Source organism: Hyperolius riggenbachi, chromosome 8, assembly GCF_040937935.1.
Source record: "Hyperolius riggenbachi isolate aHypRig1 chromosome 8, aHypRig1.pri, whole genome shotgun sequence".
NCBI lineage: Eukaryota > Metazoa > Chordata > Amphibia > Anura > Hyperoliidae > Hyperolius > Hyperolius riggenbachi.
This window is the reverse complement of record NC_090653.1, coordinates 92,749,318-92,773,050: the sequence shown is the minus strand read 5'-3', so window position 1 is coordinate 92,773,050 and position 23,733 is coordinate 92,749,318. Positions and strand designations below refer to the sequence as shown.

The 23,733-nt window shown below is 44.9% G+C and overlaps 1 protein-coding gene across 3 annotated transcripts in view; it reads left to right on the top strand.

Moving 5' to 3' along the window:
- The window catches only part of ZNF185 (zinc finger protein 185 with LIM domain), a 239,807-nt gene that overhangs the window by 83,230 nt on the left and 132,844 nt on the right, over positions 1–23,733 (top strand). For all 3 annotated transcript variants that reach the window (XM_068250904.1, XM_068250902.1, XM_068250901.1), the window contains 3 exons: positions 6,133–6,198; positions 11,754–11,837; positions 14,994–15,074. In XM_068250904.1, the coding sequence (XP_068107005.1) occupies positions 6,133–6,198; positions 11,754–11,837; positions 14,994–15,074 (231 nt within the window). The remainder of the gene's footprint in view (positions 1–6,132; positions 6,199–11,753; positions 11,838–14,993; positions 15,075–23,733) is intronic.

Sequence of the window (23,733 nt, the reverse complement as noted above, 5' to 3'; positions counted from 1 at the left end):
GGGACCAGCACCCTCTGCCCCCTTAAGGACTGGAGGGTGCTGGTCCCGTAAACCGCCGCTTCCCGACGAATCGCCGCTAAAATTCGGCGCTCCCGATGAACACGCCGCTCCGTTCCTGCCGCAGGCGGCTCTCTCTGCCGTCAGTATGACGGCAGAGCGCTGTGCGCCGGTCAGGAGCCGCTTTCATTGGCTCCTGACCCTGTCACTCCATGTAAGCCAATGGGAACGGCTTACATGAATGACAGGGCCAGGAGCCAATGAAAACTGCTCCTGCCCGGCGCACAGTGCTCTGCCGTCATAGAGGCGGCAAGGCAGCACATTTCTGCGCAGACCGAGCGGGCACAGCGGCGGAGACGGGTGGGGGCGCGCGGTAAATGACAAGACAAAGACAAATAACATTTATATCGCGCTTTTCTCCTGGCGGACTCAAAGCGCCAGAGCTGCAGCCACTAGGACGCGCTCTATAGGCAGTAGCAGTGTTAGGGAGACTTGCCTAAGGTCTCCTACTGAATAGGTGCTGGCTTACTGAACAGACAGAGCCAGGAAATGGGACGTAGAGTTTACGTCCGGTCAGAACCGCAGCGCACCCTGCCCGCCGTAGATTTATACTGCGTCGGTCCGCAGTAGGTTAAAGACAGTGTTGGGAAGCCCTGGTCTAAATTATGTTGGTGAACCTTAGATTTACAAACCTTGGGTCAGAGCAGACATCTCTATGAATGTTAAGCCAATTCACAGGACCTATCTATTTCTAACAAATAACAGCAGAACATTTATGTAGTAGCAGATATGCCCTATGCTGCCTTTGATGTCCCGTTTTATTTAATACATCTCAATGGCATTTATTTAACAAAAAAATATATCCAACTCCTTCTGATATTTAAATGTATGTAATTTTTTGGTATCGAACATTTTATTCATGACTCAAGAATGTAATCTGAAGAAGGTATTATTACTATGTACAGAAAGTATGCTCTTTGAGTCTTTTAACGTGAACCAATAAATAGTGTCATCCTGATTCAAAACTTCCTTCATAAACAAATTCATAAAAGTCATCATCTACTGGGCAAGCACAATGCTTCAGGTATTTTTCTTCATCAGGTGCTTCAAGTTGTAAAGCATAATATACACTACTCATAACCAACCTGGGAAAGGAGAGAGTAAAAACATAGTAAACTACAAGACTTGTGAAACAGAAAGAAAAAAAGACAACCGAGAGCCCAATATGGTGTAGTGCATCAGAATAACAGAATATTTCAAGTAATATATCTGCTGGGTTTGAGGCCCGGGTCAAACTAGCGCAAAAAAATGGTCCATTTGTAGATCCAGATCCTAACGGATGCAAACGGATCCAATGTGAACCTATGGATCCGTTCACATTGGTCTGTTAGAACGGATCCGTTCCGCATGATCCCCTAAGGGGACGGCAAATTTGGTTCTGCAGCAATTTTTCCGGACTGCTGAGCCCAGCGGAACGGAAACGGAAGCTGAAGCACTGCATTGGGGGCAATGAGAAAACAAAGTGTTTCTTCACACTAGTGAACAAACGGACCATTCTAGCCAGCAAAATCCACTTTGGTGATGGGGGTCTGGGGGGGATATGGGGAAATGGAACGGAAGCAGCTGAACGGCAATCAGATCCGATCAACCACCATTCTAGCCAGCAAAATCCGCTTTGGTGATGGGGGTCTGGGGGGGATATGGGGAAATGGAACGGAAGCAGCTGAACAGCAAACAGATCTGATCGACTGGTAATCAGATCTGTTTTCACGGATCCGTTTGCCACTAATTGCCAGTGTAAAGGGGTACTCACAGGCGCCGGTTACCTCAAAAGCAACCACTGTAAATGCTGGTGGGGAGAACTAACCCAACCCCATTTGGGTTCAAGAAGGCATTCTATGTAGTTGGAAAAGGGTGATACCCCACCACATAGGGTGGACAAAGATCAGCAAACAATTGGTAAATAGAGGTGCCAACAAGGATAACATACACTAAAAACTGTGTAAAAAGGAGGGAGTAGTGGACTTAATGTACCTCCTGTATGAAGACACTAGGTCTGTGTGCAAAAAACTATTTTTATTGAACGATAAATTACTCCAAACTGTGACGCATTTCATGGGGTTAACCCGCTTCTTCAGGCTAAAGAAAAGGAGTATCTCCCAAGGGAACTCACTGCGCTCAGAGGATCCATCTTGTAGTTTGAAGTAATTTATTGTCTAAAAAAAAATATATATTTTGCACACAGTGTCTTCATACAGCAGGTACCGTAAGTCCGCCGCTTCCTCCTTTTTAACAATTCTCGTTTATTTTATATCCTTGTTGGCGTCTCTGTTTAAAGATTTAGGTTTCTTTTACACTGCAAATCGCAATTCCGGTTTTCACTGGATGCCAGCAACACAAGAAGAAAAACACAGAAAAAAACACAGCGTGTAGGATTTTTTTTATGACATCAACAATCTTACTCAGAATTGCATGTAAAATCGCATCAAAATTGGAATTGCATGTAATTTAAAAGAGCCCTGCTTGAAGATATTAAACTACAACTACTACAAAAAGTATTTCAAATTGAACTTATAATTTAGTCCAGCTTATTTGCACATGTCAATCTTAGTCATTCTCTGGGATTCTCTCTTTAATGCATAATTTAAGATGGATTGACACCCTCTATGATATAAACCTCTTCAAGCATGCACTAGCGTAAGGCCTCGTTCACATCTAGGGCGCTTTTAAGCGCTGCTGCGCAACGCTGACACCATGCGTACCGCCGGAACGGCAGAAGGGCATAGACTGCCCTTCTACCGTTCACATCTACTGCGCTGCGCAGCAGTACGTTGTGCTGGGAAGCACTTGCGTACTGCTGCCTGAATTTTGCCCGGAAGCGCAGAGCTGATCCCATCACTGTCATGGATGGGATCAGCAGGGCAGCCGTGCAGATGGCGTGCGATCGGATGCGCTGCATTCGGATCGCACGGCCATCTGCGTTACGTAGATGTGAACGAGGCCTAACTGTCTGCCATTGCGGATGTTATAAAAAATTGGGATGTTATCCAAGATAAAGAGAAATACTGGATCAGCAAGCTGAATGATAAGAGTTTTGAATACTTTATATAGCTCTTTAATGTGTTGTTCAGGTTATGTTAATCTTTTGATTGTTTCCTCACCCTGGACGGGCGATGACTAGTATATATTACCATATATTACCTTTGATTCAACTTCCTATGGGTGGGGCTCCTGATAAAGGCAGACATCCTAAATGTTAACTTGTACCCGGTTGTTGTGAACTATGGTATCTGTCTGTCAGTACCGTAGAGGATTAATTCTATGATTTCTACTAATTTGTTTTTGTTAATCCAGCAATAAAGACTATTCCTGCGCCAGTTGCAATACCATTTGAATTCTAATTGCTGTTGGAGTTCAATGCTGTGAAAGTATAGCACGAAATAACAGTATTTTGATTAAACTGGGACTAAAAGATTAAAACTGGGACAGCAGAAATGTAAACATAAAAATTAAATAAAGATCACGTAGGATGAACTCCAGGCAGAAACCCAAAAAAAAATAATAATCCTGTTTAAGCTCAATTACAAGAGAACTCTGTGGCAGAGCATGTGTTCATCTGTGTGAAAGATCATTGGTTGGCAGATATCAGATACATGACTTTATATGTATCTATTTAGAAACCTATTCACCACCAGCTACTTCCTGCAGCTCAGACCACCAGAACTATAGACTACAGTCTTCTTAAAGTGTTCAGTCTGAGCCTGGGCTGTGAAGTCTGAGCGCCATTTTTTGCGCAATGACCTCCAGACATTCAAGTAGCTTTTTTTTCTTTTTAAAGCAAATCTGAAGTGAAATTTTTAATGCAGGTTTTAACATACTACACACACACCAAAAATTGTTACTGTAAATGTAATAGCCACACTTTGTCCACAAGGACCGAACCCAAATGTACACTACGAGTGATATATAGTATATATCACTAATACAAGATAATCTTTTTTTATTTATTGATTCATTAAAGCAATTAGAATAATGTACTGTTGCAATCAAAATAATGTGAAGGATACTGACTCGTCAGTCGGTCTCTACAAAGATGACCTTTGAGGGAAACAGGAAAGGGAGGAACCCCCCCCCCCTCCCCTACACACACACAGATAAGCGGTATGGTGTAGCTATTCCCACTGGTAGACCCTCACAAGTGTGTGATGCCTTAAGGACGCACACACACACATATATATATATATATATATATATATATATATATATATATATATATATATATATATATATATATATATATATATATATATATATATACTAGAGTGGTGCAAACAATTGAAAGTAAGACATCGCCCAGCTGGCCTATACTATACTGTTTCTTCACAGAAGGTATAAATAACAACTGGTTTTAATCAAATGAATATAGTGCAGGATATGTACCGTGCTAGTGTTAAACTTGACATGTTTCACCCTAAATGGGCTTTATCAGGAGCAACTTAACAGTACAGCAACATAATAGACAAAAACATAATCACCCCACACTCAAATATTCCCCCAGCAGCAACCCAAGTCAGATTTTAACATACCTTAATAGAGGCAATGCTCTGGGTACCATAGAGCCTTCCCGCTCCTCAGTACATCCCGGCATTCTAGCGCTGCTCCCAGAGGAAGCTACTTATTATTCTTGCCCATTGGCACTCCTCTTGCAGCCTTTAAAACTACTGGCGTCCCTAAATAATTCCAAAGACAAGCGCATCCGAGCTGCACACATGTGAGTCTGAACTTGCACATGCGCTGTACGGATGTGCTCATCTTCAGAACTAAAGCTATTCAACTGAGTTAGTCAAAGGGTTCCACCAGGGGCGGTGCAAGAATAATGGGACAGACAAAGGATGGGGAATCAGTGCAAACAAGCTATTCCTAGAACTCTCAGAGAGTTTTCTGCGTCTGCCAACAGGTAGATATCTATAAAACTTGCATTTCAATTTTTATTTCAGATTCTCTTTAAGGAGAATCATCATTATCTGATATTATTATTATTGCTTATTTATATATCGCCATCATCTTCCGTGGTGTTATATATGTAATATGCTGTATATTATACAAATGTTGGTATACATAATAATCAGACATTGGTACATTATTTAGAAGTGGTTGTGACAACATAGTAAGTTACAGACACAAATTAGATGGTGATTATATTCTCCATAGATCTTTTGTAGCTTAAAGAAACTCTGTAACAAAAATTTCATACTGTTTTCTACCATCCTACAAGTTCCTAAACCTATTCTAATGTGCTCTGGCTTACTGCAGCACTTTCTACTATCACCGTCTCTGTAATAAATCAGCTTATCTTTCTCCTGTCGGACTTGTCACCCTGTGTCTGGAAGGCTGCCAACTCTTCAGTGTTGATCTGCTATGCACGCCCCCCTCCAGGCCCCTCTATGCACACTCCTGTGTGTGTGTGTTATTTACATTAGCCAGCTTTTCTCTGCTCTCTTATCTTTTACAAGCTGGATAAATCCTCTGTTGTGAAAGGAGTCACATGCTGAGGAATTACAGACACGGGCAGAGCTGTCTGCAGGAAGAAACAATCCTGTCACTCTTCAGTGGGTGAGAGCTGCAGGGGGAAAGAAACACCCAAATGATCTCTTGAGATTCGAAAGGAAAGCTGTATACAGCCTGCTTGTGTATGGATGTATTTTTTATGTGTGGTCATACTGTACATCAACCTACTTCCTGTTTTGGTGGCCATTTTGTTTGCTTATAAACAAACTTTTTAAAACTGTTTTTGACTACTTTTAATGCGGTGGGGAGGGGCGAAATTGTGACAGAGGGGAATAGGAGATGTCCCCTAACGCACTGGCATGTTTACTTTTATGCAATTTTAACAATACAGATTCTCTTTAAATCACGTTAGTTAGAGCTGCTGTTCCACACCATCCATTTAGCATGGGGGAGGAGTTTTGTACAGTCAACTGTAAAAGGGAGAAAGGTGCAATGCAGGAGCTGCCATATATGCTGTTTGTGTTGGGTATAAGTATGCCCTACAAGCAATGTTTTACCCTTTGTCTCAAGATGCACTTTCAGGTCTGTGGCTACTAATACTAATAATAACATTTATGTGACTTACAGGGGGCAGCCTTTCAACTCAGTGTCTCAGGTGAAAGGTCCTCCTTCCTACAATGGATACCAGAAAAGGTAATGATTATCTTTGTTGTGTCGGACATGACCCTGGCTACAATACTTAGCCAATGCTATATATGTGTGAGTGTTTATTATAATGCAGATTTCTGCTTGCAATCCGCAACATGGAATGCAAGAAAGGTCTTGTTTCCTAAAGAGAGGTCCAACAGTGAATATCCTTATATCTGAAACCGCAAACCAGAGTAACCATAAATGGCTAATATTTACTGTCGATATGATAGGTTTGGGCATCACTTGCAAGATCAGGGTGCGTTATGTTATTACAGAACATACCCCTTTATTAAAGACAAAAAAACATTGGTGAACATGCTTATTCAGTTTGTGCATAAACCCTAAACATTAGGGGAGTGCTACGGAGGTACAATTAGGAACTTGTATACAAATTCAACCACCATGCTGTCACAATGCATATCAACTTTATTGAAATTGTATAAAAAAAACACATGATCCCCATGACATCACCCTCCCTATTACAATGCAGTGCCGGCTTGAAACCATGGAGCGTTCCTCACATCCGTACACTCCACATCAATCAACTCACACACTCTGGCCAGTTTAATTGTGTTGGGTGCACACCCACAGCAGATGCATTGAGGAAGCCCACGTGATTGTGGGTGTAACGCGTATGCAGGCATGGCCTAAACTGCCGAGGAAGAGAGAGCGCAGTGATGTCTCACGCCTCATCTCACCCAATGGAATAAATAGTAGAACTGTGCAGTGGCTATATAAGGAGATGGAGAAGCTGCAGAGGCAGCCAACCTCAGAAGAGAGGGCTGTAAATCAGGTTCAATCCGTGGTTTGTTTATGCTGAAAGCTTGGAACTGTTTTGCAGATTCGTCCATAGTGACTGTGATTGAAAATGGAGAGCTTTTTTCTTTTATTTTTAAAGCAAATCTGAAGTGAAATTTTTAATGCAGGTTTTAACATACTACACACAGACCAAAAATTGTTAATGTAAACATAATAGCCACACTTTGTCCACAAGGACCGAACCCAAATCTTTTTTATTTATTGACTCATTAAAGCAATTAGAATAATGTACTGTTGCAATCAAAATAATGTGAAGGATACTGACTCATCAGTCGGTCTCTACAAAGATGACCTTTGAGGGAAACAGGAAAGGGAGGAAACCAGGGGGGGTCTTTGGTGATGCTCCTCCCCCCCCCACACACACACACAAAGATAAGCGGTAGGGTGTAGCTATTCTCACTGGTAGACCCTCACAAGTGTGTGATCCCTCAAGGACACACACACACAAACATACACACACACACACACACACACACACATATATATATATACTAGAGTGGTGCAAACAGTTGAAAGTAAGACATCGCCCAGCTGACATGGCATGTTTCACCCTAAACGGGATTTATCAGGAGCAACTTAACAGTACAGCAACATAATAGACAAAAACATAATCACCCCACACTCAAATATTCCCCCAGCAGCAACCCAAGTCAGATTTTAACATACCTTAATAGAGGCAATGCTCTGGGTACCATAGAGCCTTCCCGCTCCTCAGTACATCCCGGCATTCTAGCGCTGCTCCCAGAGGAAGCTGCTTATTATTCTTGCTCATTGGCACTCCTCTTGCAGCCTTTGAAACTACTTGCATCCCTAAATAATTCTTAAGACAAGCGCATCCGAGCTGCACAAATGTGAGTCTGAACTTGTGCATGTGCTGTACGGATGTAGGAAGCACTGACAACACAATTAAACTGGCCAGAGTGTGTGAGTTGATTGATGTGGAGTGTATGGATGTGAGGAACGCTCCATGGTTTCAAGCCGGCACTGTTTTTTAATAGGGAGGGTGGTGTCATGGGATCATATGTTTTTGATAGGATTTCAATAAATTTGATATGCATTGTGAGAGCATGGAGGATGAATTTGTATGCAATTCCCTTTATTATAGATGCTGTTTACCTGGTTCCCCCCGTGTTGGAGGTGACACCCTTACCAAATACTAATGTTGGTGTTCAGATTCGTTATCCTGCATTTGGAAACCCAAATAATGCCAAACATCGCACTTTAGCTAGTGGTTAGAAACAAAGGTTGTGATCCACCTTGTGCTTCACGTGAGTCCAATGCTAACTCCTTCCAAGTCATAAGGAGGAAGAATCAGATTTATGTGAGGCGCCACGCCTCACATAAATCTGATTCTTCCTCCTTATGACTTGGAAGGAGTTAGCATTGGACTGAGTAAGTGACCACCCCATGACCCTGTCCACTAGCTCAGCTGCTGAAGTGCCATGTTTGGCATAAGTTGCATTTCCAAATGCAGGATCCCGAATTCAAACACCAACACTACCAAATACCCTTTGGCACTTCTACAGTAAGTCTATTTTTCTTAGAAGTCTTCCATAATTGTATATCAGGTCTCTGGCATAATCACTCAGGTTTGCTTACATATGATTTATCTTTTCTTTTTTTCTTTTTTTTTTTTTAATCCCAAAGCATACTAGAATGAATTGAATGTGAACAGATTAGGCATCCACTGGAGTACTTGTTGTGCCACATGCTTAAAAATATAGGCTCCAGATTTAAATTAAATCCATTTTATAAGCAACTTCTTCATTTCAAATGAGGTGATGGAAATTCCTAGAGATTTATATTCACAACTGAAACTCACTATGTAGCTGCAATTTGTTCAAGTCAACTAGGTGGAACGGTGGCATTAAAATGTCTGAGTAAAAATGTTAAACCAAGTATGATATTAGGAGTGTGCTCTTCTTTTACACCTCACTAATTACCGATATTCCACTATAACCTCTTGTAATTTTAGAGAAAATTAAGTTATGCACACTGGTTCACCACACTTACAAAGGACCAGACTTTGTAACACTATAATGCAAGGAAATTGGTTTACTGGCGCTCTACAGTCAATAAATGGTGAGACTCAACAGTCCATGCCCCTTAAGGCCCATACACACGTCGGATTTGCGCGAACGACGGGTCGTTTGAACGTTCCGTCGTTCGCACGTTTCCGCATGAAATCCGGCGTGTGTACAGACTATCGTTCGGGAGATAAGACTGGTTACCAACGATCCGCCGGGCGGATCGCTGGTAACCAGTCTTATCTCCCGAACGATAGTCTGTACACACGCCGGATTTCATGCGGAAACGTGCGAACGACGGAACGTTCAAACGACCCGTCGTTCGCGCAAATCCGACGTGTGTATGGGCCTTTAGAGGTACACACAGTTCAGTTTTAAACCAATTCCTTCTCCTTTGTAAGGCTTCTTCTATATCGCCTCATTCAAACAGGGAAATATAAACAACAGAAGACTGCACTAGAATAGTGTGTTATCCTCAAAGGCTATTTTCTCATCCACCACACCTCCACTTTCCAAAAAATTGAGCCATGTTAATATGTACACACCACCACCAGAGATTTAGTATTAACAATGGCTTCTCACCAAACAATATTGCTGACTGTTTGACAAACCAGCAATAATCGCATGTGTAACATCCTTCTCACACTTAGCATGAGCAAAGAAGGTCGTCCTCCTCTTTTACTTGCAGCAAACTTCATACAAACAAGGACAATTTAATTGATAAAAAGTGCTTGGAATAAAGCACACTGTGTCCAGATTTTCAACACGTCTCCACGTTAGCACCGCTCTAGCTCTTTCCTACGCATTTCAACTTCTGTCTCATCAGCTTTTGGTCTGTGAAACAGTCACCAATACTATCTGGTTAGAAGCCATCATTATTACGATATCGCTGGTTTCGGTGGCGGCGTGTGTGTAAACATTAATACTGCACAAGTCTTTGGAAATTGGAGGTGCAGTGGATGAGAACGTAGTCTATGAGGATAGCGCGCTATTGAAATCTTTTATTGTTTATAGTTCATTATTTGTATGAGGCAGTAGAGAAGAAGTCTTCTGAAGGAGAAGTAACAGTGGAGTTGATTACAGAATGAACTATATACCCCAAGGGGCATGGACTGTTGAGTCTCACCATTTAAAGTCTGTAGACCTCCAGTGCACCAATGTTCTTGCTTTAAAGATGGTAAACTGCCCCAAACTCATACATTGTCATAGCAAACATAACCATTTCTAGTTAAAATTCCTCTCGCCTTCCAACTACTTCTTGTTCCGAGGCAGTATAGCTACGCCCCCAGGACTTAATCTAAAGACAAGTGTTGTAGATACTCATCTTTTGCTTCTTATGGGCAGCGCGTGCCCGCGTTCACCCCCATTCCCAGCTGTTAGTTTACAGATTGGTGAATGGGAACATGTGTTACCAAAGCCAATCAAGGCACCTGATTAATGAATGAACTCTGCTAAACGAATCACAGAGTTCGTTCATTGAAAGTCTAAGAAAAAAAAAATACTTTTGTTTTAGTTTAGGAAGTTGTGATTCAGCTTCCTAAGCAGTAAAGCACCATCTACTGGACAGTTTAATTAGTGCACCATTAATAAAAAGCAAACCTAAAAATAAGAAAGCATTTTAACCCTTTCTATTTCCCTCCTTAAGCCCCATTGTTACCAAAAAGAAAAAAAAACGCTTAAAGAAAAGCAAAAGCTTTTTAATGTTTAATAGCATTGAAAGGAACGAGATCCTCTTTTTTTGCTGTCTCCTCATTGTAGAGATTTTAATTTGGGGAGCAGGAGATAAGTTCAGCAATAAAAAGATATGACAAAGAATTACTCGTTACTACGGACCTGTGTCCAATGAGACCAAAGAAGAAGGTTTTTTTGTATGCTAATAATTAACCTTACATAGTATAACGTTCACATGCACCATGTCAACAATGAATCACGTTAAAGTAACACTTCAGCAATCAAAACTCTGCCTTGCTTTATCACAGATGTCAAACTCCAGTCCTCAAGGGCCATTTCCATGCCAGTGTTTTGAATGGACTGAGAAATATGTTCTACTTGATGTATCACACCTGATTCAGTCCCATCAATTCATTTGAGCTCTGCCAAAAATGTGTGAGGACCTCGGCCTTTGAGGACTGGAGTTTGACATCCCACACGTAAAAGACTTTGCTCGTTGCCGTTTCCGTCTCTGTGACTAACCACTTCCTGTCCAGACACAATATGAATATTCGTAGCTGCCAGCTACCCCATTTTTGGAGGGACAGTTCCTCTTTGGGAACCAAGTCCATCTGTCCCACTTCCTTCCACAGTCATCCCTTTTTCAGAACTGATGTACAGATCTATGTGAAAACTGTATATGCATTTTTCTACTGAAAAATTTGTATAACTATAAACTTTGTTCTTATCTTTTAAATTGATATATTTCTTATTTTCCAGTGTTAATATGAAAACTAATGATGCTAGAAACTGTGTTTTTTTTAATGATAAAATGGTGTCTTTTGCTGATGAGTTCTTAGTGGTATGCGTGACTAGGGGATGTGTCGGAGGTGTGATTAGAGGTACAGCAGGAAAATGTCTTAACTGTATGCTTTTTTCGTACCTCAAAAAGTTGCACACTCACCTAAACTAAAATATTGTATTTTTTTGTTGATGGGCTTTCAGATTGTAGTTTTATTCCAGGAAATATATTAATTTATTTATGTATTTATGCATTTGTAGCGCAGTTCAAGCTCGCACAACCAGCCTTCCACGAGTACCAACTGCAACCGGCTACAAAATGTCCACAGAGGAATACAAGAAACTGTAAGGACTTGTTTTAAAATAGTAGTGCTCTAAATTACATAAAACTAGCCTGAAAATGTAAAGTGGTGGCCATGTGACCACTGCAGGTGTCTTTCCCTAACCCTAAGGAGGTCATGACCCTCTCTGTTCCCACTACACACGTGTCAATCCAGTTTCAGAGTGTATGCATTTTGTCAATCGCAAAGACAATAATCTTAATATGTGATGCTATTCTAGCCAAGTTGCAAACACACTGCATGCGCACTTTGGTGTGACTGCATTTCTGTACCATTCATGACAATGGAATGAGACTTTGCAAATGTAACAAAAATTGGATAGCAAGAGCACATATATAGCAAGTTAGCTTTTCTTGTATGATTTGCATTTTCAAGTGGAAACAACAATGCTTACTCATCAGGTTAAAGAATACCAGAGCTGAAACATACTGTGAAAATGGGGGGGGGGGGGGGGGGGGGCAGGCATGTATATGCTGCAATGCTCATGCCCACTGTTCTCCTCTGTCCCCCTCCTTTCTTTTGCAAATGCCCCCTGCACCGTCTTCCTGTCTGGTATTAGTGCACTGGCCCTGGCCCGGCTGCGTGCGTCCTTCAATGCGCACCTGAGGCCTGGATCACTCTGCGTATGCACACAACGTAGTGGTGACATCCTGCGCATGCGCAGAGCGCTCCCATCTGCAGGTGCACGATCAAGGACACACGTAGCCGGGGCCTGCACACTATTGCCTGACCTGGCCGACCAGAATGTAGCAGCAGGGGCATTTTCAAAAGAAAGGAGGGGATGGAGGAGAACGTATTTACATAGTTACATAGTTATTTTGGTTGAAAAAAGACATACGTCCATCGAGTTCAACCAGTACAAAGTACAACACCAGCCTGCTCCCTCACATATCCCTGTTGATCCAGAGGAAGGCGAAAAAACCCCCACAAGGCATGGTCCAATTAGCCCCAAAAGGGAAAAATTCCTTCCCGACTCCAGATGGCAATCAGATAAAATCCCTGGATCAACATCATTAGGCATTACCTAGTAATTGTAGCCATGGATGTCATTCAATGCAAGGAAAGCATCTAAGCCCCCTTTAAATGCAGGTATAGAGTTTGCCATAACGACTTCCTGTGACAATGCATTCCACATCTTAATTACAGTATGTTTCAGCTCTGGTATTCTTAAATGAGCTACTTTGTCACTTACCTGTACCAAAGAGCCAAACATTTTTTTTCTTTTGGTGGTTTTATGAGCCAAAATTTGAATGTAGTATTTATTAACAAAGAACAAAAGGGATCTATACTGATTATCATTATTACAATTACATTTTTGGACTAGCACCTAACCACACAGATAAACTCTTCCATTCATCCTACCTGACTACTTGCCAAAATACAAACACACTGCAAGCTGGGGCAGCACGGTGGCATAGTGGTTAGTGTTCTCGCCATACAGTGCTGGGTCCCCGGTTCAAATCCCAGCCATGTCAGCATCTGCAAGGAGTTTGTGTGTTCTCACTGTGTCCGTGTGGGTTTCCTCTGGGCACTCTGGTTTCCTCCCAAATCCGCAAAACATACAGATAAGTTAATTGGCTTCCTCCTAAATTGGCTCTAGACTATGATACATGCACTACATGATATAGACATATGACTAGGGTAGGGATTAGATTGTGAGACCCTCTGAGGGACAGTTAGTGACAAGACAATATACTCTGTACAGCTCTGTGTAATATGTTGGCACTATATAAATACTTAAATAAATAAGTAGTAAATAAGCTGGATCTTGGTGCTTTTGTGCTTCAGTTGTAGTCAATCACTAGCTGCCCCTCACACTCCCTACCCTGCATTAATCATTCACCATCTTATGTTCCTGTTGTTAGTCATCTAAGTCCAGTTTTTTGGGGGACCTATTCAGCTTATCTGTATGTTTTTGAGATGCAAGCAAACCCATGCAAAAATGTGGAGAACATGCAAACCCCGCTTGCAGTGTCCTGGATCAGATATCAATCTGCTCTATGGACTGGTAAAGGGGTCCTTTGCATTCCTTATCATTTCTTTTAAATGCCCTGCTCTCTGTGCACTAGTGGAAGTGTATGTCATGTCATTGCAACATAGTAAAGAATTTCATGAACTGATTTGAAAAGATTATTGTGGCCAAGTAATATTAGTGATATAAAGGAGAAAACAGAGCGCTCCGATGGTGCGTTACCACTTTTAATAGATTCACACGCTTTAAAATCGATACACTTACAGTGTATGTGCAAGAATTGCACATTCAAGAGGCCACCAGCGAGTCCCCTCAGCGTCCTGCGCCTGGCCAGGGCTAACAGGGTCCGTGCGGATGGTGAGCAGGTGGAGAGGAGGACAACCGCCGGCTAACGATCCTCTCGGCAAGCCGTCTGACGTCACAACGCGTTTTGGCGCTTAACCACGCCTTCCTACTTTGCAGCAAGTAATATTAGTGTCTAGGCCCTGATGCATAACTCAGAGCAGAGTACTGCGTGCTGCACAGCTAGCATGACCCGTGGTTCATGGGTAAAGCGAGCATTGCTATGGCAATGCACATTAAGCAAACATGTGATGTCTTTTACCTTAGCAACGCTCAAGTAACCCATGTACTGTGGGTTGCTCTATTTGCGCAACCTGCAATACTTTGCTGGCAATACTATCGGTAATAATGCTTTGCACTGCCTGCCCAAGGCAAATCTACCAGTGGTTCATGCATCAGGCTCTATGCAATTTAGGAGCTGTCAAAACTGAATGCTTACCTGATCTGGAATAAAATGTATGCTCTGGGCTAGCATATGGGCTTCCATTACTATGCACTTCTGCTATTAAAGGTAACCCTTATTTAATTACTTATTTATTTATTGTATTTATAAAGTGTCAACATATTATGGAGCCCTTCAGCAGTTCACAGTATTACTTAGTACTACTTAGTTGTTTCTTTTTTTTTTTTTTTTTTTTTGGGGGGGGGGTCATAAATCCTGATATCAGCCCAATCAAATGAACTGCCATTGGGGTGAATCCTTTAGCTTTTGAAATAAGGTGGTTTTTGTGGTTAAGAAAGTTCATAATGATGAAAAGTAAGCTTATTTTTAGTCTTTTGAGCATTTGCTTGATAAAACATTTCTCAATATCATGCTAACTTATTACCATTCATACCATTACATAGAGCACCATACAATGTAAGGAACAAGTCAGCAGATCTATCAGATGATGAGACGCTCTACACCCCAGAGGAGCAAACTAAGAGGTGAGAACTAATAGATTTCTTTTGAAGAAGCAGTAGGCATGTGTTGCTAAGTTTCCCTTGGGTTGTGGAGGCGCATTATTTGTGGCTACAAACACTATTAGGCACTGCTATTTGGCCTGAGGAAGTGGGTATGCACCCACGAAATGCGTTGCCAGTGCAATAAAATTCTATTAATACGTGAATTTGTCTTCATTGAGGTAAGCCACCTTACTTTTTTCATTTTATTTGTATTTAGCGCATTTTATCTTCTCTGGGCGCCTCTTTCCCCTTTACCCCGTGTCAAATAACAGCCTATCTTAGAGATGGCAGATAAGGCCATTTGAAAGCACAGGAGGTTAACAATACGTCTGCTTCCATGAATCAGGAAGTAGAAACAGTTTAGATTTATTTTAGGATTTGTATCAGGTGTTACAAAGAAATGTTTTTTTGTTTAAAGGTTTTTATGCTGTTATGTATCTTTTAGAGCAGAGAGGACGTTCTGAGTTCAGGTCTACTTTAACCCTGAAAAGGCAATGGGGAGAGTTTGCGAGTTTATTTAGCATAGGGTTGACACCCCTCTATTGAAAAAAAAAGGTGGAAAATAACCAGTGGAAGTATTCTGCATTATTGACCAAGACCAAATTTTAACTTGTTTTAAAGCACACCATACCCAAGGTAAAGATACATAAAGTAAACATAGATATATTCATGCTGATCCTCATACTTCTGTACATTGCCTGTTCTTCTCCTTGTTTCCCACGGTCTGACCATGATAACTCAATCACTTTTAGCCAAGTCAATTTTTCAGACAGGAAGAGGCATGCTTGCTATGATGTTCCCTCCTATCACCCTTTATTACCTCCTCTTAATGGACTTACGAGGCCAAATTCTGCCCCCAAAACCTAAAAAAAGTTAACTACCTGCATAAGTTTGTATGGCACGAAGGATGCCGTCCGCGCCCTCCGTGCCTTTCCGCCTGGTCCCCTCTGCATAATAGCCCCCCGAAAGGCTGCGACCCCACGGTCCGGGTCGGGATCTGCAGCCTGCAGAAAGATGGCCGCCGGAGCTGGCCACGGCTGCGCAGTCCGCATAGCCGCTACTGCGGCTGCGCAGCTCTAGGGCCAACCCTCCGATCCACGCTGCCTTTTACGTGGATCGGGGGGTTGGCCCTGGAGCTGCGCAGCTGCAGTTGCGGCTATGCGGACTGCGCAGCCGTGGCCAGCTCCGGCGGCCATCTTTCTGCAGGCTGCAGATCCCGACCCGGACCGTGGGGTCGCAGCCTTTCGGGGGGCTATTGCGCAGAGGGGACCAGGCGGAACGGCACGGAGGGCGCGGACGGCGTCCTCCGTGCCATACAAACTCATGCAGGTAGTTAACTTTTTTAAGGTTTTGGGGGCAGAATTTGGCCTCGTAAGTCCTTTAAGGGGAGTGAATGGGGTCGGGGAAGAGGACAGAATTGGAGGATGATTGGAGGGCATAGCGCTGCAAGCCTAAATATTTGACGCTACTTACATATTATATTATCTGCCAAATATGACTACCCCATTTAAAAGATATTTACTCCCCTTTGGAAATCATGGAACACCAAGAATCTTGGCTTTCATTTGCACTATGCCCTGTGTCCGCTACGCACAATGCACCGTTCATGAGTTGCGAGGTGTTGAACGGGGATGAACGAGGGGTGTCCACTGCACCTGGCTGCCAGAAGCACTTACCTGGCAACCAAAGTTTTCAGTCCAAAACCCAGCGAACGAAGCAGGCGAGGGTCCTGGTGTGCAATGTCCACTATCCAAGGACATAGAGGTAGAATGAAAAGTTGTCCGAGCAAAGTGAGGACCAAACCTGCAGCCCAGCAAGAGAAAGCAAGGGAACAATGATTCCAGTAAAGCGGGGAATATCACTTTGAAAGGATTGGACATCCCTTGTTCAATAGCCCCTAACTCCAGAATGGTGCATCATGCTGAAACAGTGTTTAGTGCAAATGAAAGCCAAGACTCGCAGCTTTCCAATGATATGTAGATTTCCAAATCTTTCAAGGAGTGATTACAGGAGCCATAGGCCTAGGGAATGTGGAGATGAACTGACAATTCACAGAAGCATGTGGACCCAGCATGAACATACCTCTGTGTTTCAAACTATAGAAAAGAAGCACTCTATAGTCGCAGTGTATTAAACTTTTTATTGAACTCTGTAATTAAAAGAACCTCACTTACAGGAAAATGGATGATACAAGTTTATCACACATCAGTGCAGGCAGGGCACCCCCTTGAACAAATGGCGAATGGCCGCCTCCCCCATCCCCAGGAAAACGCATAGATAAATAGATAGATAGATAGATAGATAGATAAGCTATTCGATATATCGGATGGCTCCACCCCAGTGTTTTAGTCTAGCCTAGACTTCCATAGGAGGCTTTTAGCCTTACAGTATTTTAAACTATAAAGACCCCAAGGAGAGAGCCCATCCATTATTTCGTTTGTCCTGGAGAACCTAGCGGGAACGGTTAATTTCCTGCAGGCCTACTGTATATGGTGGTTGCAAGTAGTGTTGGGCGAACATCTAGATGTTCGGGCCGAACAGGCGGAACATGGCCGCGATGTTCGGGTGTTCGACCCGAACTCCGAACATAATGGAAGTCAATGGGGACCCGAACTTTTGTGCTTTGTAAAGCCTCCTTACATGCTACATACCCCAAATTTACAGGGTATGTGCACCTTGGGAGTGGGTACAAGAGGAAAAAAATTTTTAGCAAAAAGAGGTTATAGTTTTTGAGAAAATTGATTTTAAAGTTTCAAAGGGAAAACTGTCTTTTAAATGCGGGAAATGTCTGTTTTCTTTGCACAGGTAACATGCTTTTTGTCGGCATGCAGTCATAAATGTAATACATATAAGAGGTTCCAGGAAAAAGGACCGGTAACGCTAACCCAGCAGCAGCACACGTGATGGAACAGGAGGAGGGTGGCACAGGAGGAGAAGGCCACGCTTTGTGAGACACAACAACCCAGGCCTTGCATGAGGACAAGAAGCGTGCGGATAGCATGCTTTGTACCGCCATGCAGTCATAAATGTAATAAAGATAAGTGGTTCAATAAACAGGGACCACGCGGCAACGCTAACCCAGCAGCAGCAGACGTGATGGAACAGGAGGAGGCGCAGGAGGAGAAGGCCACGCTTTGTGAGACACAACAACCCAGGCCTTGCATGAGGACAAGAAGCGTGCGGATAGCATGCTTTGTACCGCCATGCAGTCATAAATGTAATAAAGATAAGAGGTTCCATAAACAGGGACCGGCAACGCTAACCCAGCAGCAGCAGCAGCACACGTGATGGAACAGGAGCAGGCGCAGGAGGAGAAGGCCACGCTTTGTGAGACACAACAACCCAGGCCTTGCATGAGGTACCGCCATGCAGTCATAAATGTAATAAAGATAAGTGGTTCAATAAACAGGGACCACGCGGCAACGCTAACCCAGCAGCAGCAGACGTGATGGAACAGGAGGAGGCGCAGGAGGAGAAGGCCACGCTTTGTGAGACACAACAACCCAGGCCTTGCATGAGGTACCGCCATGCAGTCATAAATGTAATAAAGATAAGTGGTTCAATAAACAGGGACCACGCGGCAACGCTAACCCAGCAGCAGCAGACGTGATGGAACAGGAGGAGGCGCAGGAGGAGAAGGCCACGCTTTGTGAGACACAACAACCCAGGCCTTGCATGAGGACAAGAAGGGTGCGGATAGCATGCTTTGTACCGCCATGCAGTCATAAATGTAATAAAGATAAGTGGTTCAATAAACTGGGACCACGCGGCAACGCTAACCCAGCAGCAGCAGACGTGATGGAACAGGAGGAGGCGCAGGAGGAGAAGGCCACGCTTTGTGAGACACAACAACCCAGGCCTTGCATGAGGACAAGAAGCGTGCGGATAGCATGCTTTGTACCGCCATGCAGTCATAAATGTAATAAAGATAAGTGGTTCAATAAACAGGGACCACGCGGCAACGCTAACCCAGCAGCAGCAGACGTGATGGAACAGGAGGAGGCGCAGGAGGAGAAGGCCACGCTTTGTGAGACACAACAACCCAGGCCTTGCATGAGGACAAGAAGCGTGCGGATAGCATGCTTTGTACCGCCATGCAGTCATAAATGTAATAAAGATAAGTGGTTCAATAAACAGGGACCGGCAACGCTAACCCAGCAGCAGCAGCAGCACACGTGATGGAACAGGAGCAGGCGCAGGAGGAGAAGGCCATGCTTTTTGAGACACAACAACCCAGGCCTTGCATGAGGACAAAAAGCGTGCGGATATAGCAGCAATGCTTTTTGCCGCCATGCAGTCATAAATGTAATACAGATGAGAGGTTCAATAAACAGGGACCGGTAACGCTACACCATCCCAGATGTTCATTGGTCATGTTACTTGGTTGGGGTCCTGGAGTGTTGCGTAGTCGTTTCCAATCCAGGATTGATTCATTTTAATTTGAGTCAGACGGTCTGCATTTTCTGTGGAGAGGCGGATACGCCGATCTGTGACGATGCCTCCGGCAGCACTGAAACAGCGTTCCGACATAACGCTGGCTGCCGGGCAAGCCAGCACCTCTATTGCGTACATTGCCAGTTCGTGCCAGGTGTCTAGCTTCGATACCCAATAGTTGAAGGGTGCAGATGGATTGTTCGACACAGCTACGTCATCTGACATGTAGTCCTTGACCATCTTCTCCAGGCGATCGGTGTTGGAGGTGGATCTGCACGCTTCCTGTTCAGTGGGCTGCTGCTGCATGGGTGTCAGAAAATTTTCCCACTCCAAGGACACTGCCGATACCGTTCCCTTTTGGGCACTAGCTGCGGCTTGCGTTGTTTGCTGCCCTCCTGGTCGTCCTGGGTTTGCGGAAGTCAGTCTGTCGGCGTACAACTGGCTAGAGGAGGGGGAGGATGTCAATCTCCTCTCTAAAGTCTCCACAAGGGCCTGCTGGTATTCTTCCATTTTGACCTGTCTGACTCTTTCTTCAAGCAGTTTTGGAACATTGTGTTTGTACCGTGGATCCAGAAGGGTATAAACCCAGTAATTGGTGTTGTCCAGAATGCGCACAATGCGTGGGTCGCGTTCAATGCAGTCTAGCATGAATTGAGCCATGTGTGCAAGAGTCCTACCAGAATCCTCATCATCCTCTTGTGAGCGTTGTGATAGTTGTTGTGATGCATCATAGTCGTCACCTTCCTCCTGGTCTGCTTCTGCTGACCATTCGCGCTGAATTGTGGAAGTCCAACGTGCACCGCTCTGGCCCTCGTCAGTGGTGGCATGAAATTCCTGCTCCAACTCCAGCTGTTCCTCCTCCTCTTCTTCGTCATAGCTGCTGGGGCCAGCGTTCCCTGAGGCGGATGGCCTGATGTTGGTACCATCACGCTGATCGTTTTCTCCTTCAGATTCCCCCAGTTGCATCATGACAGCTGTTTCCTTGATTTTCAACATTGACCTCTTCAGTAAACACAGCAGTGGTATGGTAATGCTGACTGAAGAGTTGTCACTGCTCACAAGCAACGTGGATTGCTCAAAATTTTGGAGGACTTGGCAGAGGTCCAACATGTTGGCCCAATCGGATCCACAGAAGGTTGGCAGCTGTCCGGATGCGCCTCGGTACTGCGCCGTCATGTACTGGACCACTGCACTCTTCTGCTCACAAAAGCGTGCTAGCATGTGCAGCGTAGAATTCCAGCGCGTAGGGACATCACACAGCAAGCGATGGTGGGGGAGATTGAAGCGCTCCTGCATCTTGGCGAGTGCCCCCGAAGCAGTACTGGAATTTCTACAATGTTTGGCCACTCGACGCACCTTCAACAGAAGATCGGCCACGCCTGGGTATGTCCTCAGGAACCGCTGAACTACTAGGTTCATCACGTGCGCCAGGCAAGGGATGTGTGTCAGCTTAGCCAACCTTAAAGCGCGAATGAGATTACTCCCATTATCACACACAACCATGCCCGGTTTCAAGTCCAGCGGTGCCAGCCACAAATCCGTCTGTTCCTTTATTCCCTTCCAAATTTCCTCCCCTGTGTGCTGCTTATCCCCAAGGCAGATCAGCTTCAGCAACGCTTGCTGACGCATGCCAACAGCTGTGCTGCACTGCTTCCACGATCCTACTGCTGCTGGGTTAGCGTTTCCGGATGAGGTACAGCTTTGAGATGCGTTGGAGGAGAAGGAGTCAGAGAGGTAGGTGCTGCTGTTGTTATCCAGTGGGAGGGACGGCGGTGCAGCTGTTTGCGGCGTGGGCAACACCCGCGCCGTAGCAGGTGAGGAATCGCTGCCAGGCTCCACAAGGTTCACCCAGTGCGCGGTAAGGGAGATGTATCGACCCTGGCCGAACGCACTCGTCCAAGTGTCAGTGGTGAGGTGAACCTTGCAGGCAACGGCATTCTTCAAGCTTCGGGTTATTTTGCTGACCACGTGCTCATGCAACTCAGGCACTGCAGAGCGCGCAAAGTGGTAGCGGCTGGGAACCACGTAACGTGGGATGGCCACTGACATCATGCCCTTGAAGCTGTTTGTCTCCACCACTCGATATGGCAGCATTTCGCAGGCCAGAAGCTTGGCTATGCTGGCTGTTACTGCCACGGCCCGGGGGTCATTTGCTGGCAATTTCCTCTTGCGCTCAAACATCTCCGACACAGACAACTGAACCGTAGCGCTGCACACGGAAGGGCTGTTGGTTGTTGTGTTTGATGAACACTGGGAGACCTCAAGAGCACTACTCCGGAAAGTGACAGTGTCAGCGTCGTCTGATGTTTGTGAATGTTGTGAACCACGCAATGGCTGGGCTACTGCTGCTGCTGAGGCGGGTCTGGTGGTGAGTCTGGTGAACCCAAGGGAGGCAGTGTTGCTGGTACCCTGTCCTGCCGCGTTTGCCCACAGAGTGGGATGTTTGGATAGCATGTGGCGGCTCATGCTGGTGGTGGAGAGGTTGTTAATACTTTTCCCCCTGCTCAGGCGAGTCTTGCACACCTTGCAAATCGCCATGGTAACATCCTCAGTGCAGTCTTCAAAGAAAGCCCAGACTTTGGAGCACCTGCCTCCTTGCTGGCGATTTCTGTTTCCTCCTCTTTTGCCTCTCACTCTAACTTCCACGCTTGTGGTGCCTGAAATTGCGCGCCGCCTACCTTGTGGCACAAGGCGAACTCGTGCAGCAGTGGGTTCTTCAACAGACTCATCTGTGCTGCTGCTACGACGGCGATGTTCTCGTTCACAAATAAAATCTGGGTCTCTGTCCACATTGTCCATACCCTCCTCTTCCATCTCCTCAAACTCGTCATATGTCATTGTGGGGGGCCGCCGCCGTGGAGTAGAGCTCCCCAGAACAACCTCTGCGCAGCTCACTCCAACGTCGTCTTCCAGATCTTGTCGGCCGACCTCCTGCAATTGCAACCCCTCCTGCCCAACTTGCTCTGGGATTTGGGTTTCCGAGTCCTCCTCGGACTCGCCTTGTATTTCAGTGCGCGGTGCATTTCCCACAGTTAATGGTTGTGAATCCGGGCACAACATTTCTGGCTGTTCCTCCATTGACCTTTCATAGGTGGAAGTTTGTTGGGCTGGGAATAGCTCCTGCGAATACCCCATTGTGTCCTGAGGTAATTCATAGGACTGGTTATCTGGCAGTTGTGTGCGTGGTGTCGCTGCCGGTTGTGTCAGCTTTGTGCCCACTGGCTCCTTGTAACTGGCTGAGGACTCGGACCTCGTGCGTGATGTGCTGGTGCTGCTTAACCCACTGCTGGACGCTTGAGAGGTCATCCAAGTAATTATCTGGTCCTGTTCTTTTGGATTTGTGAGGGTTGTTGTCCTGGACAACATGGGCGGTATTGAGTGGGTTTTCTTGGGTGCTCCCCTGTGGCCTGTACGTGAACCGTCAGGGGAAACACCTCTTCCCTTGCCCCTTCCTCTTTCACCGGATTTCTTCCTCATTTCACTTATCCTTACAGTACACGCTGACTGGCAGCAGTACAGTGGCAGTACAGAAATGCTATACAGTACCACTATTCCCAGCAGCGACACAGAGCACAATGCTATACAGTGGCGGGTGAGCGGTGTACTACTGTTCCCAGGCCCAGCAGACACAGAGTGGAAGTAAACACAATGCTATATAGTCTGGCTGAGCGGTGTACACAGAGTGGCAGTACACACAATGCTATATAGTCTGGCTAAGCCGTGTACACAGAGTGTCAGAAAACACAATGCTATATATAGCGTGGCTGAGCGAGGTGCACAGTGGCAGTACACACAATGCTATATTAGTCAGGCTAAGCCGTGTACACAGAGTGTCAGAAAGCACAATGCTATATATAGCGTGGCTGAGCGAGGTGCACAGTGGCAGTACACACAATGCTATATAGTCAGGCTAAGCCGTGTACACAGAGTGTCAGAAAACACAATGCTATATATAGCGTGGCTGAGCGAGGTGCACAGTGGCAGTACACACAATGCTTTATAGTCAGGCTGAGCCGTGTACACAGAGTGTCAGTAAACAATGGTATATAGTCTGGCTGAGCGGTGTACACAGAGTGTCAGTAAACAACGGTATATAGTCTGGCTGAGCGGTGTACACAGAGTGGCAGTAAACACAATGCTATATATAGCGTGGCTGAGCGAGGTGCACAGTGGCAGTACACACAATGCTATAGAGCCAGGCTAAGCC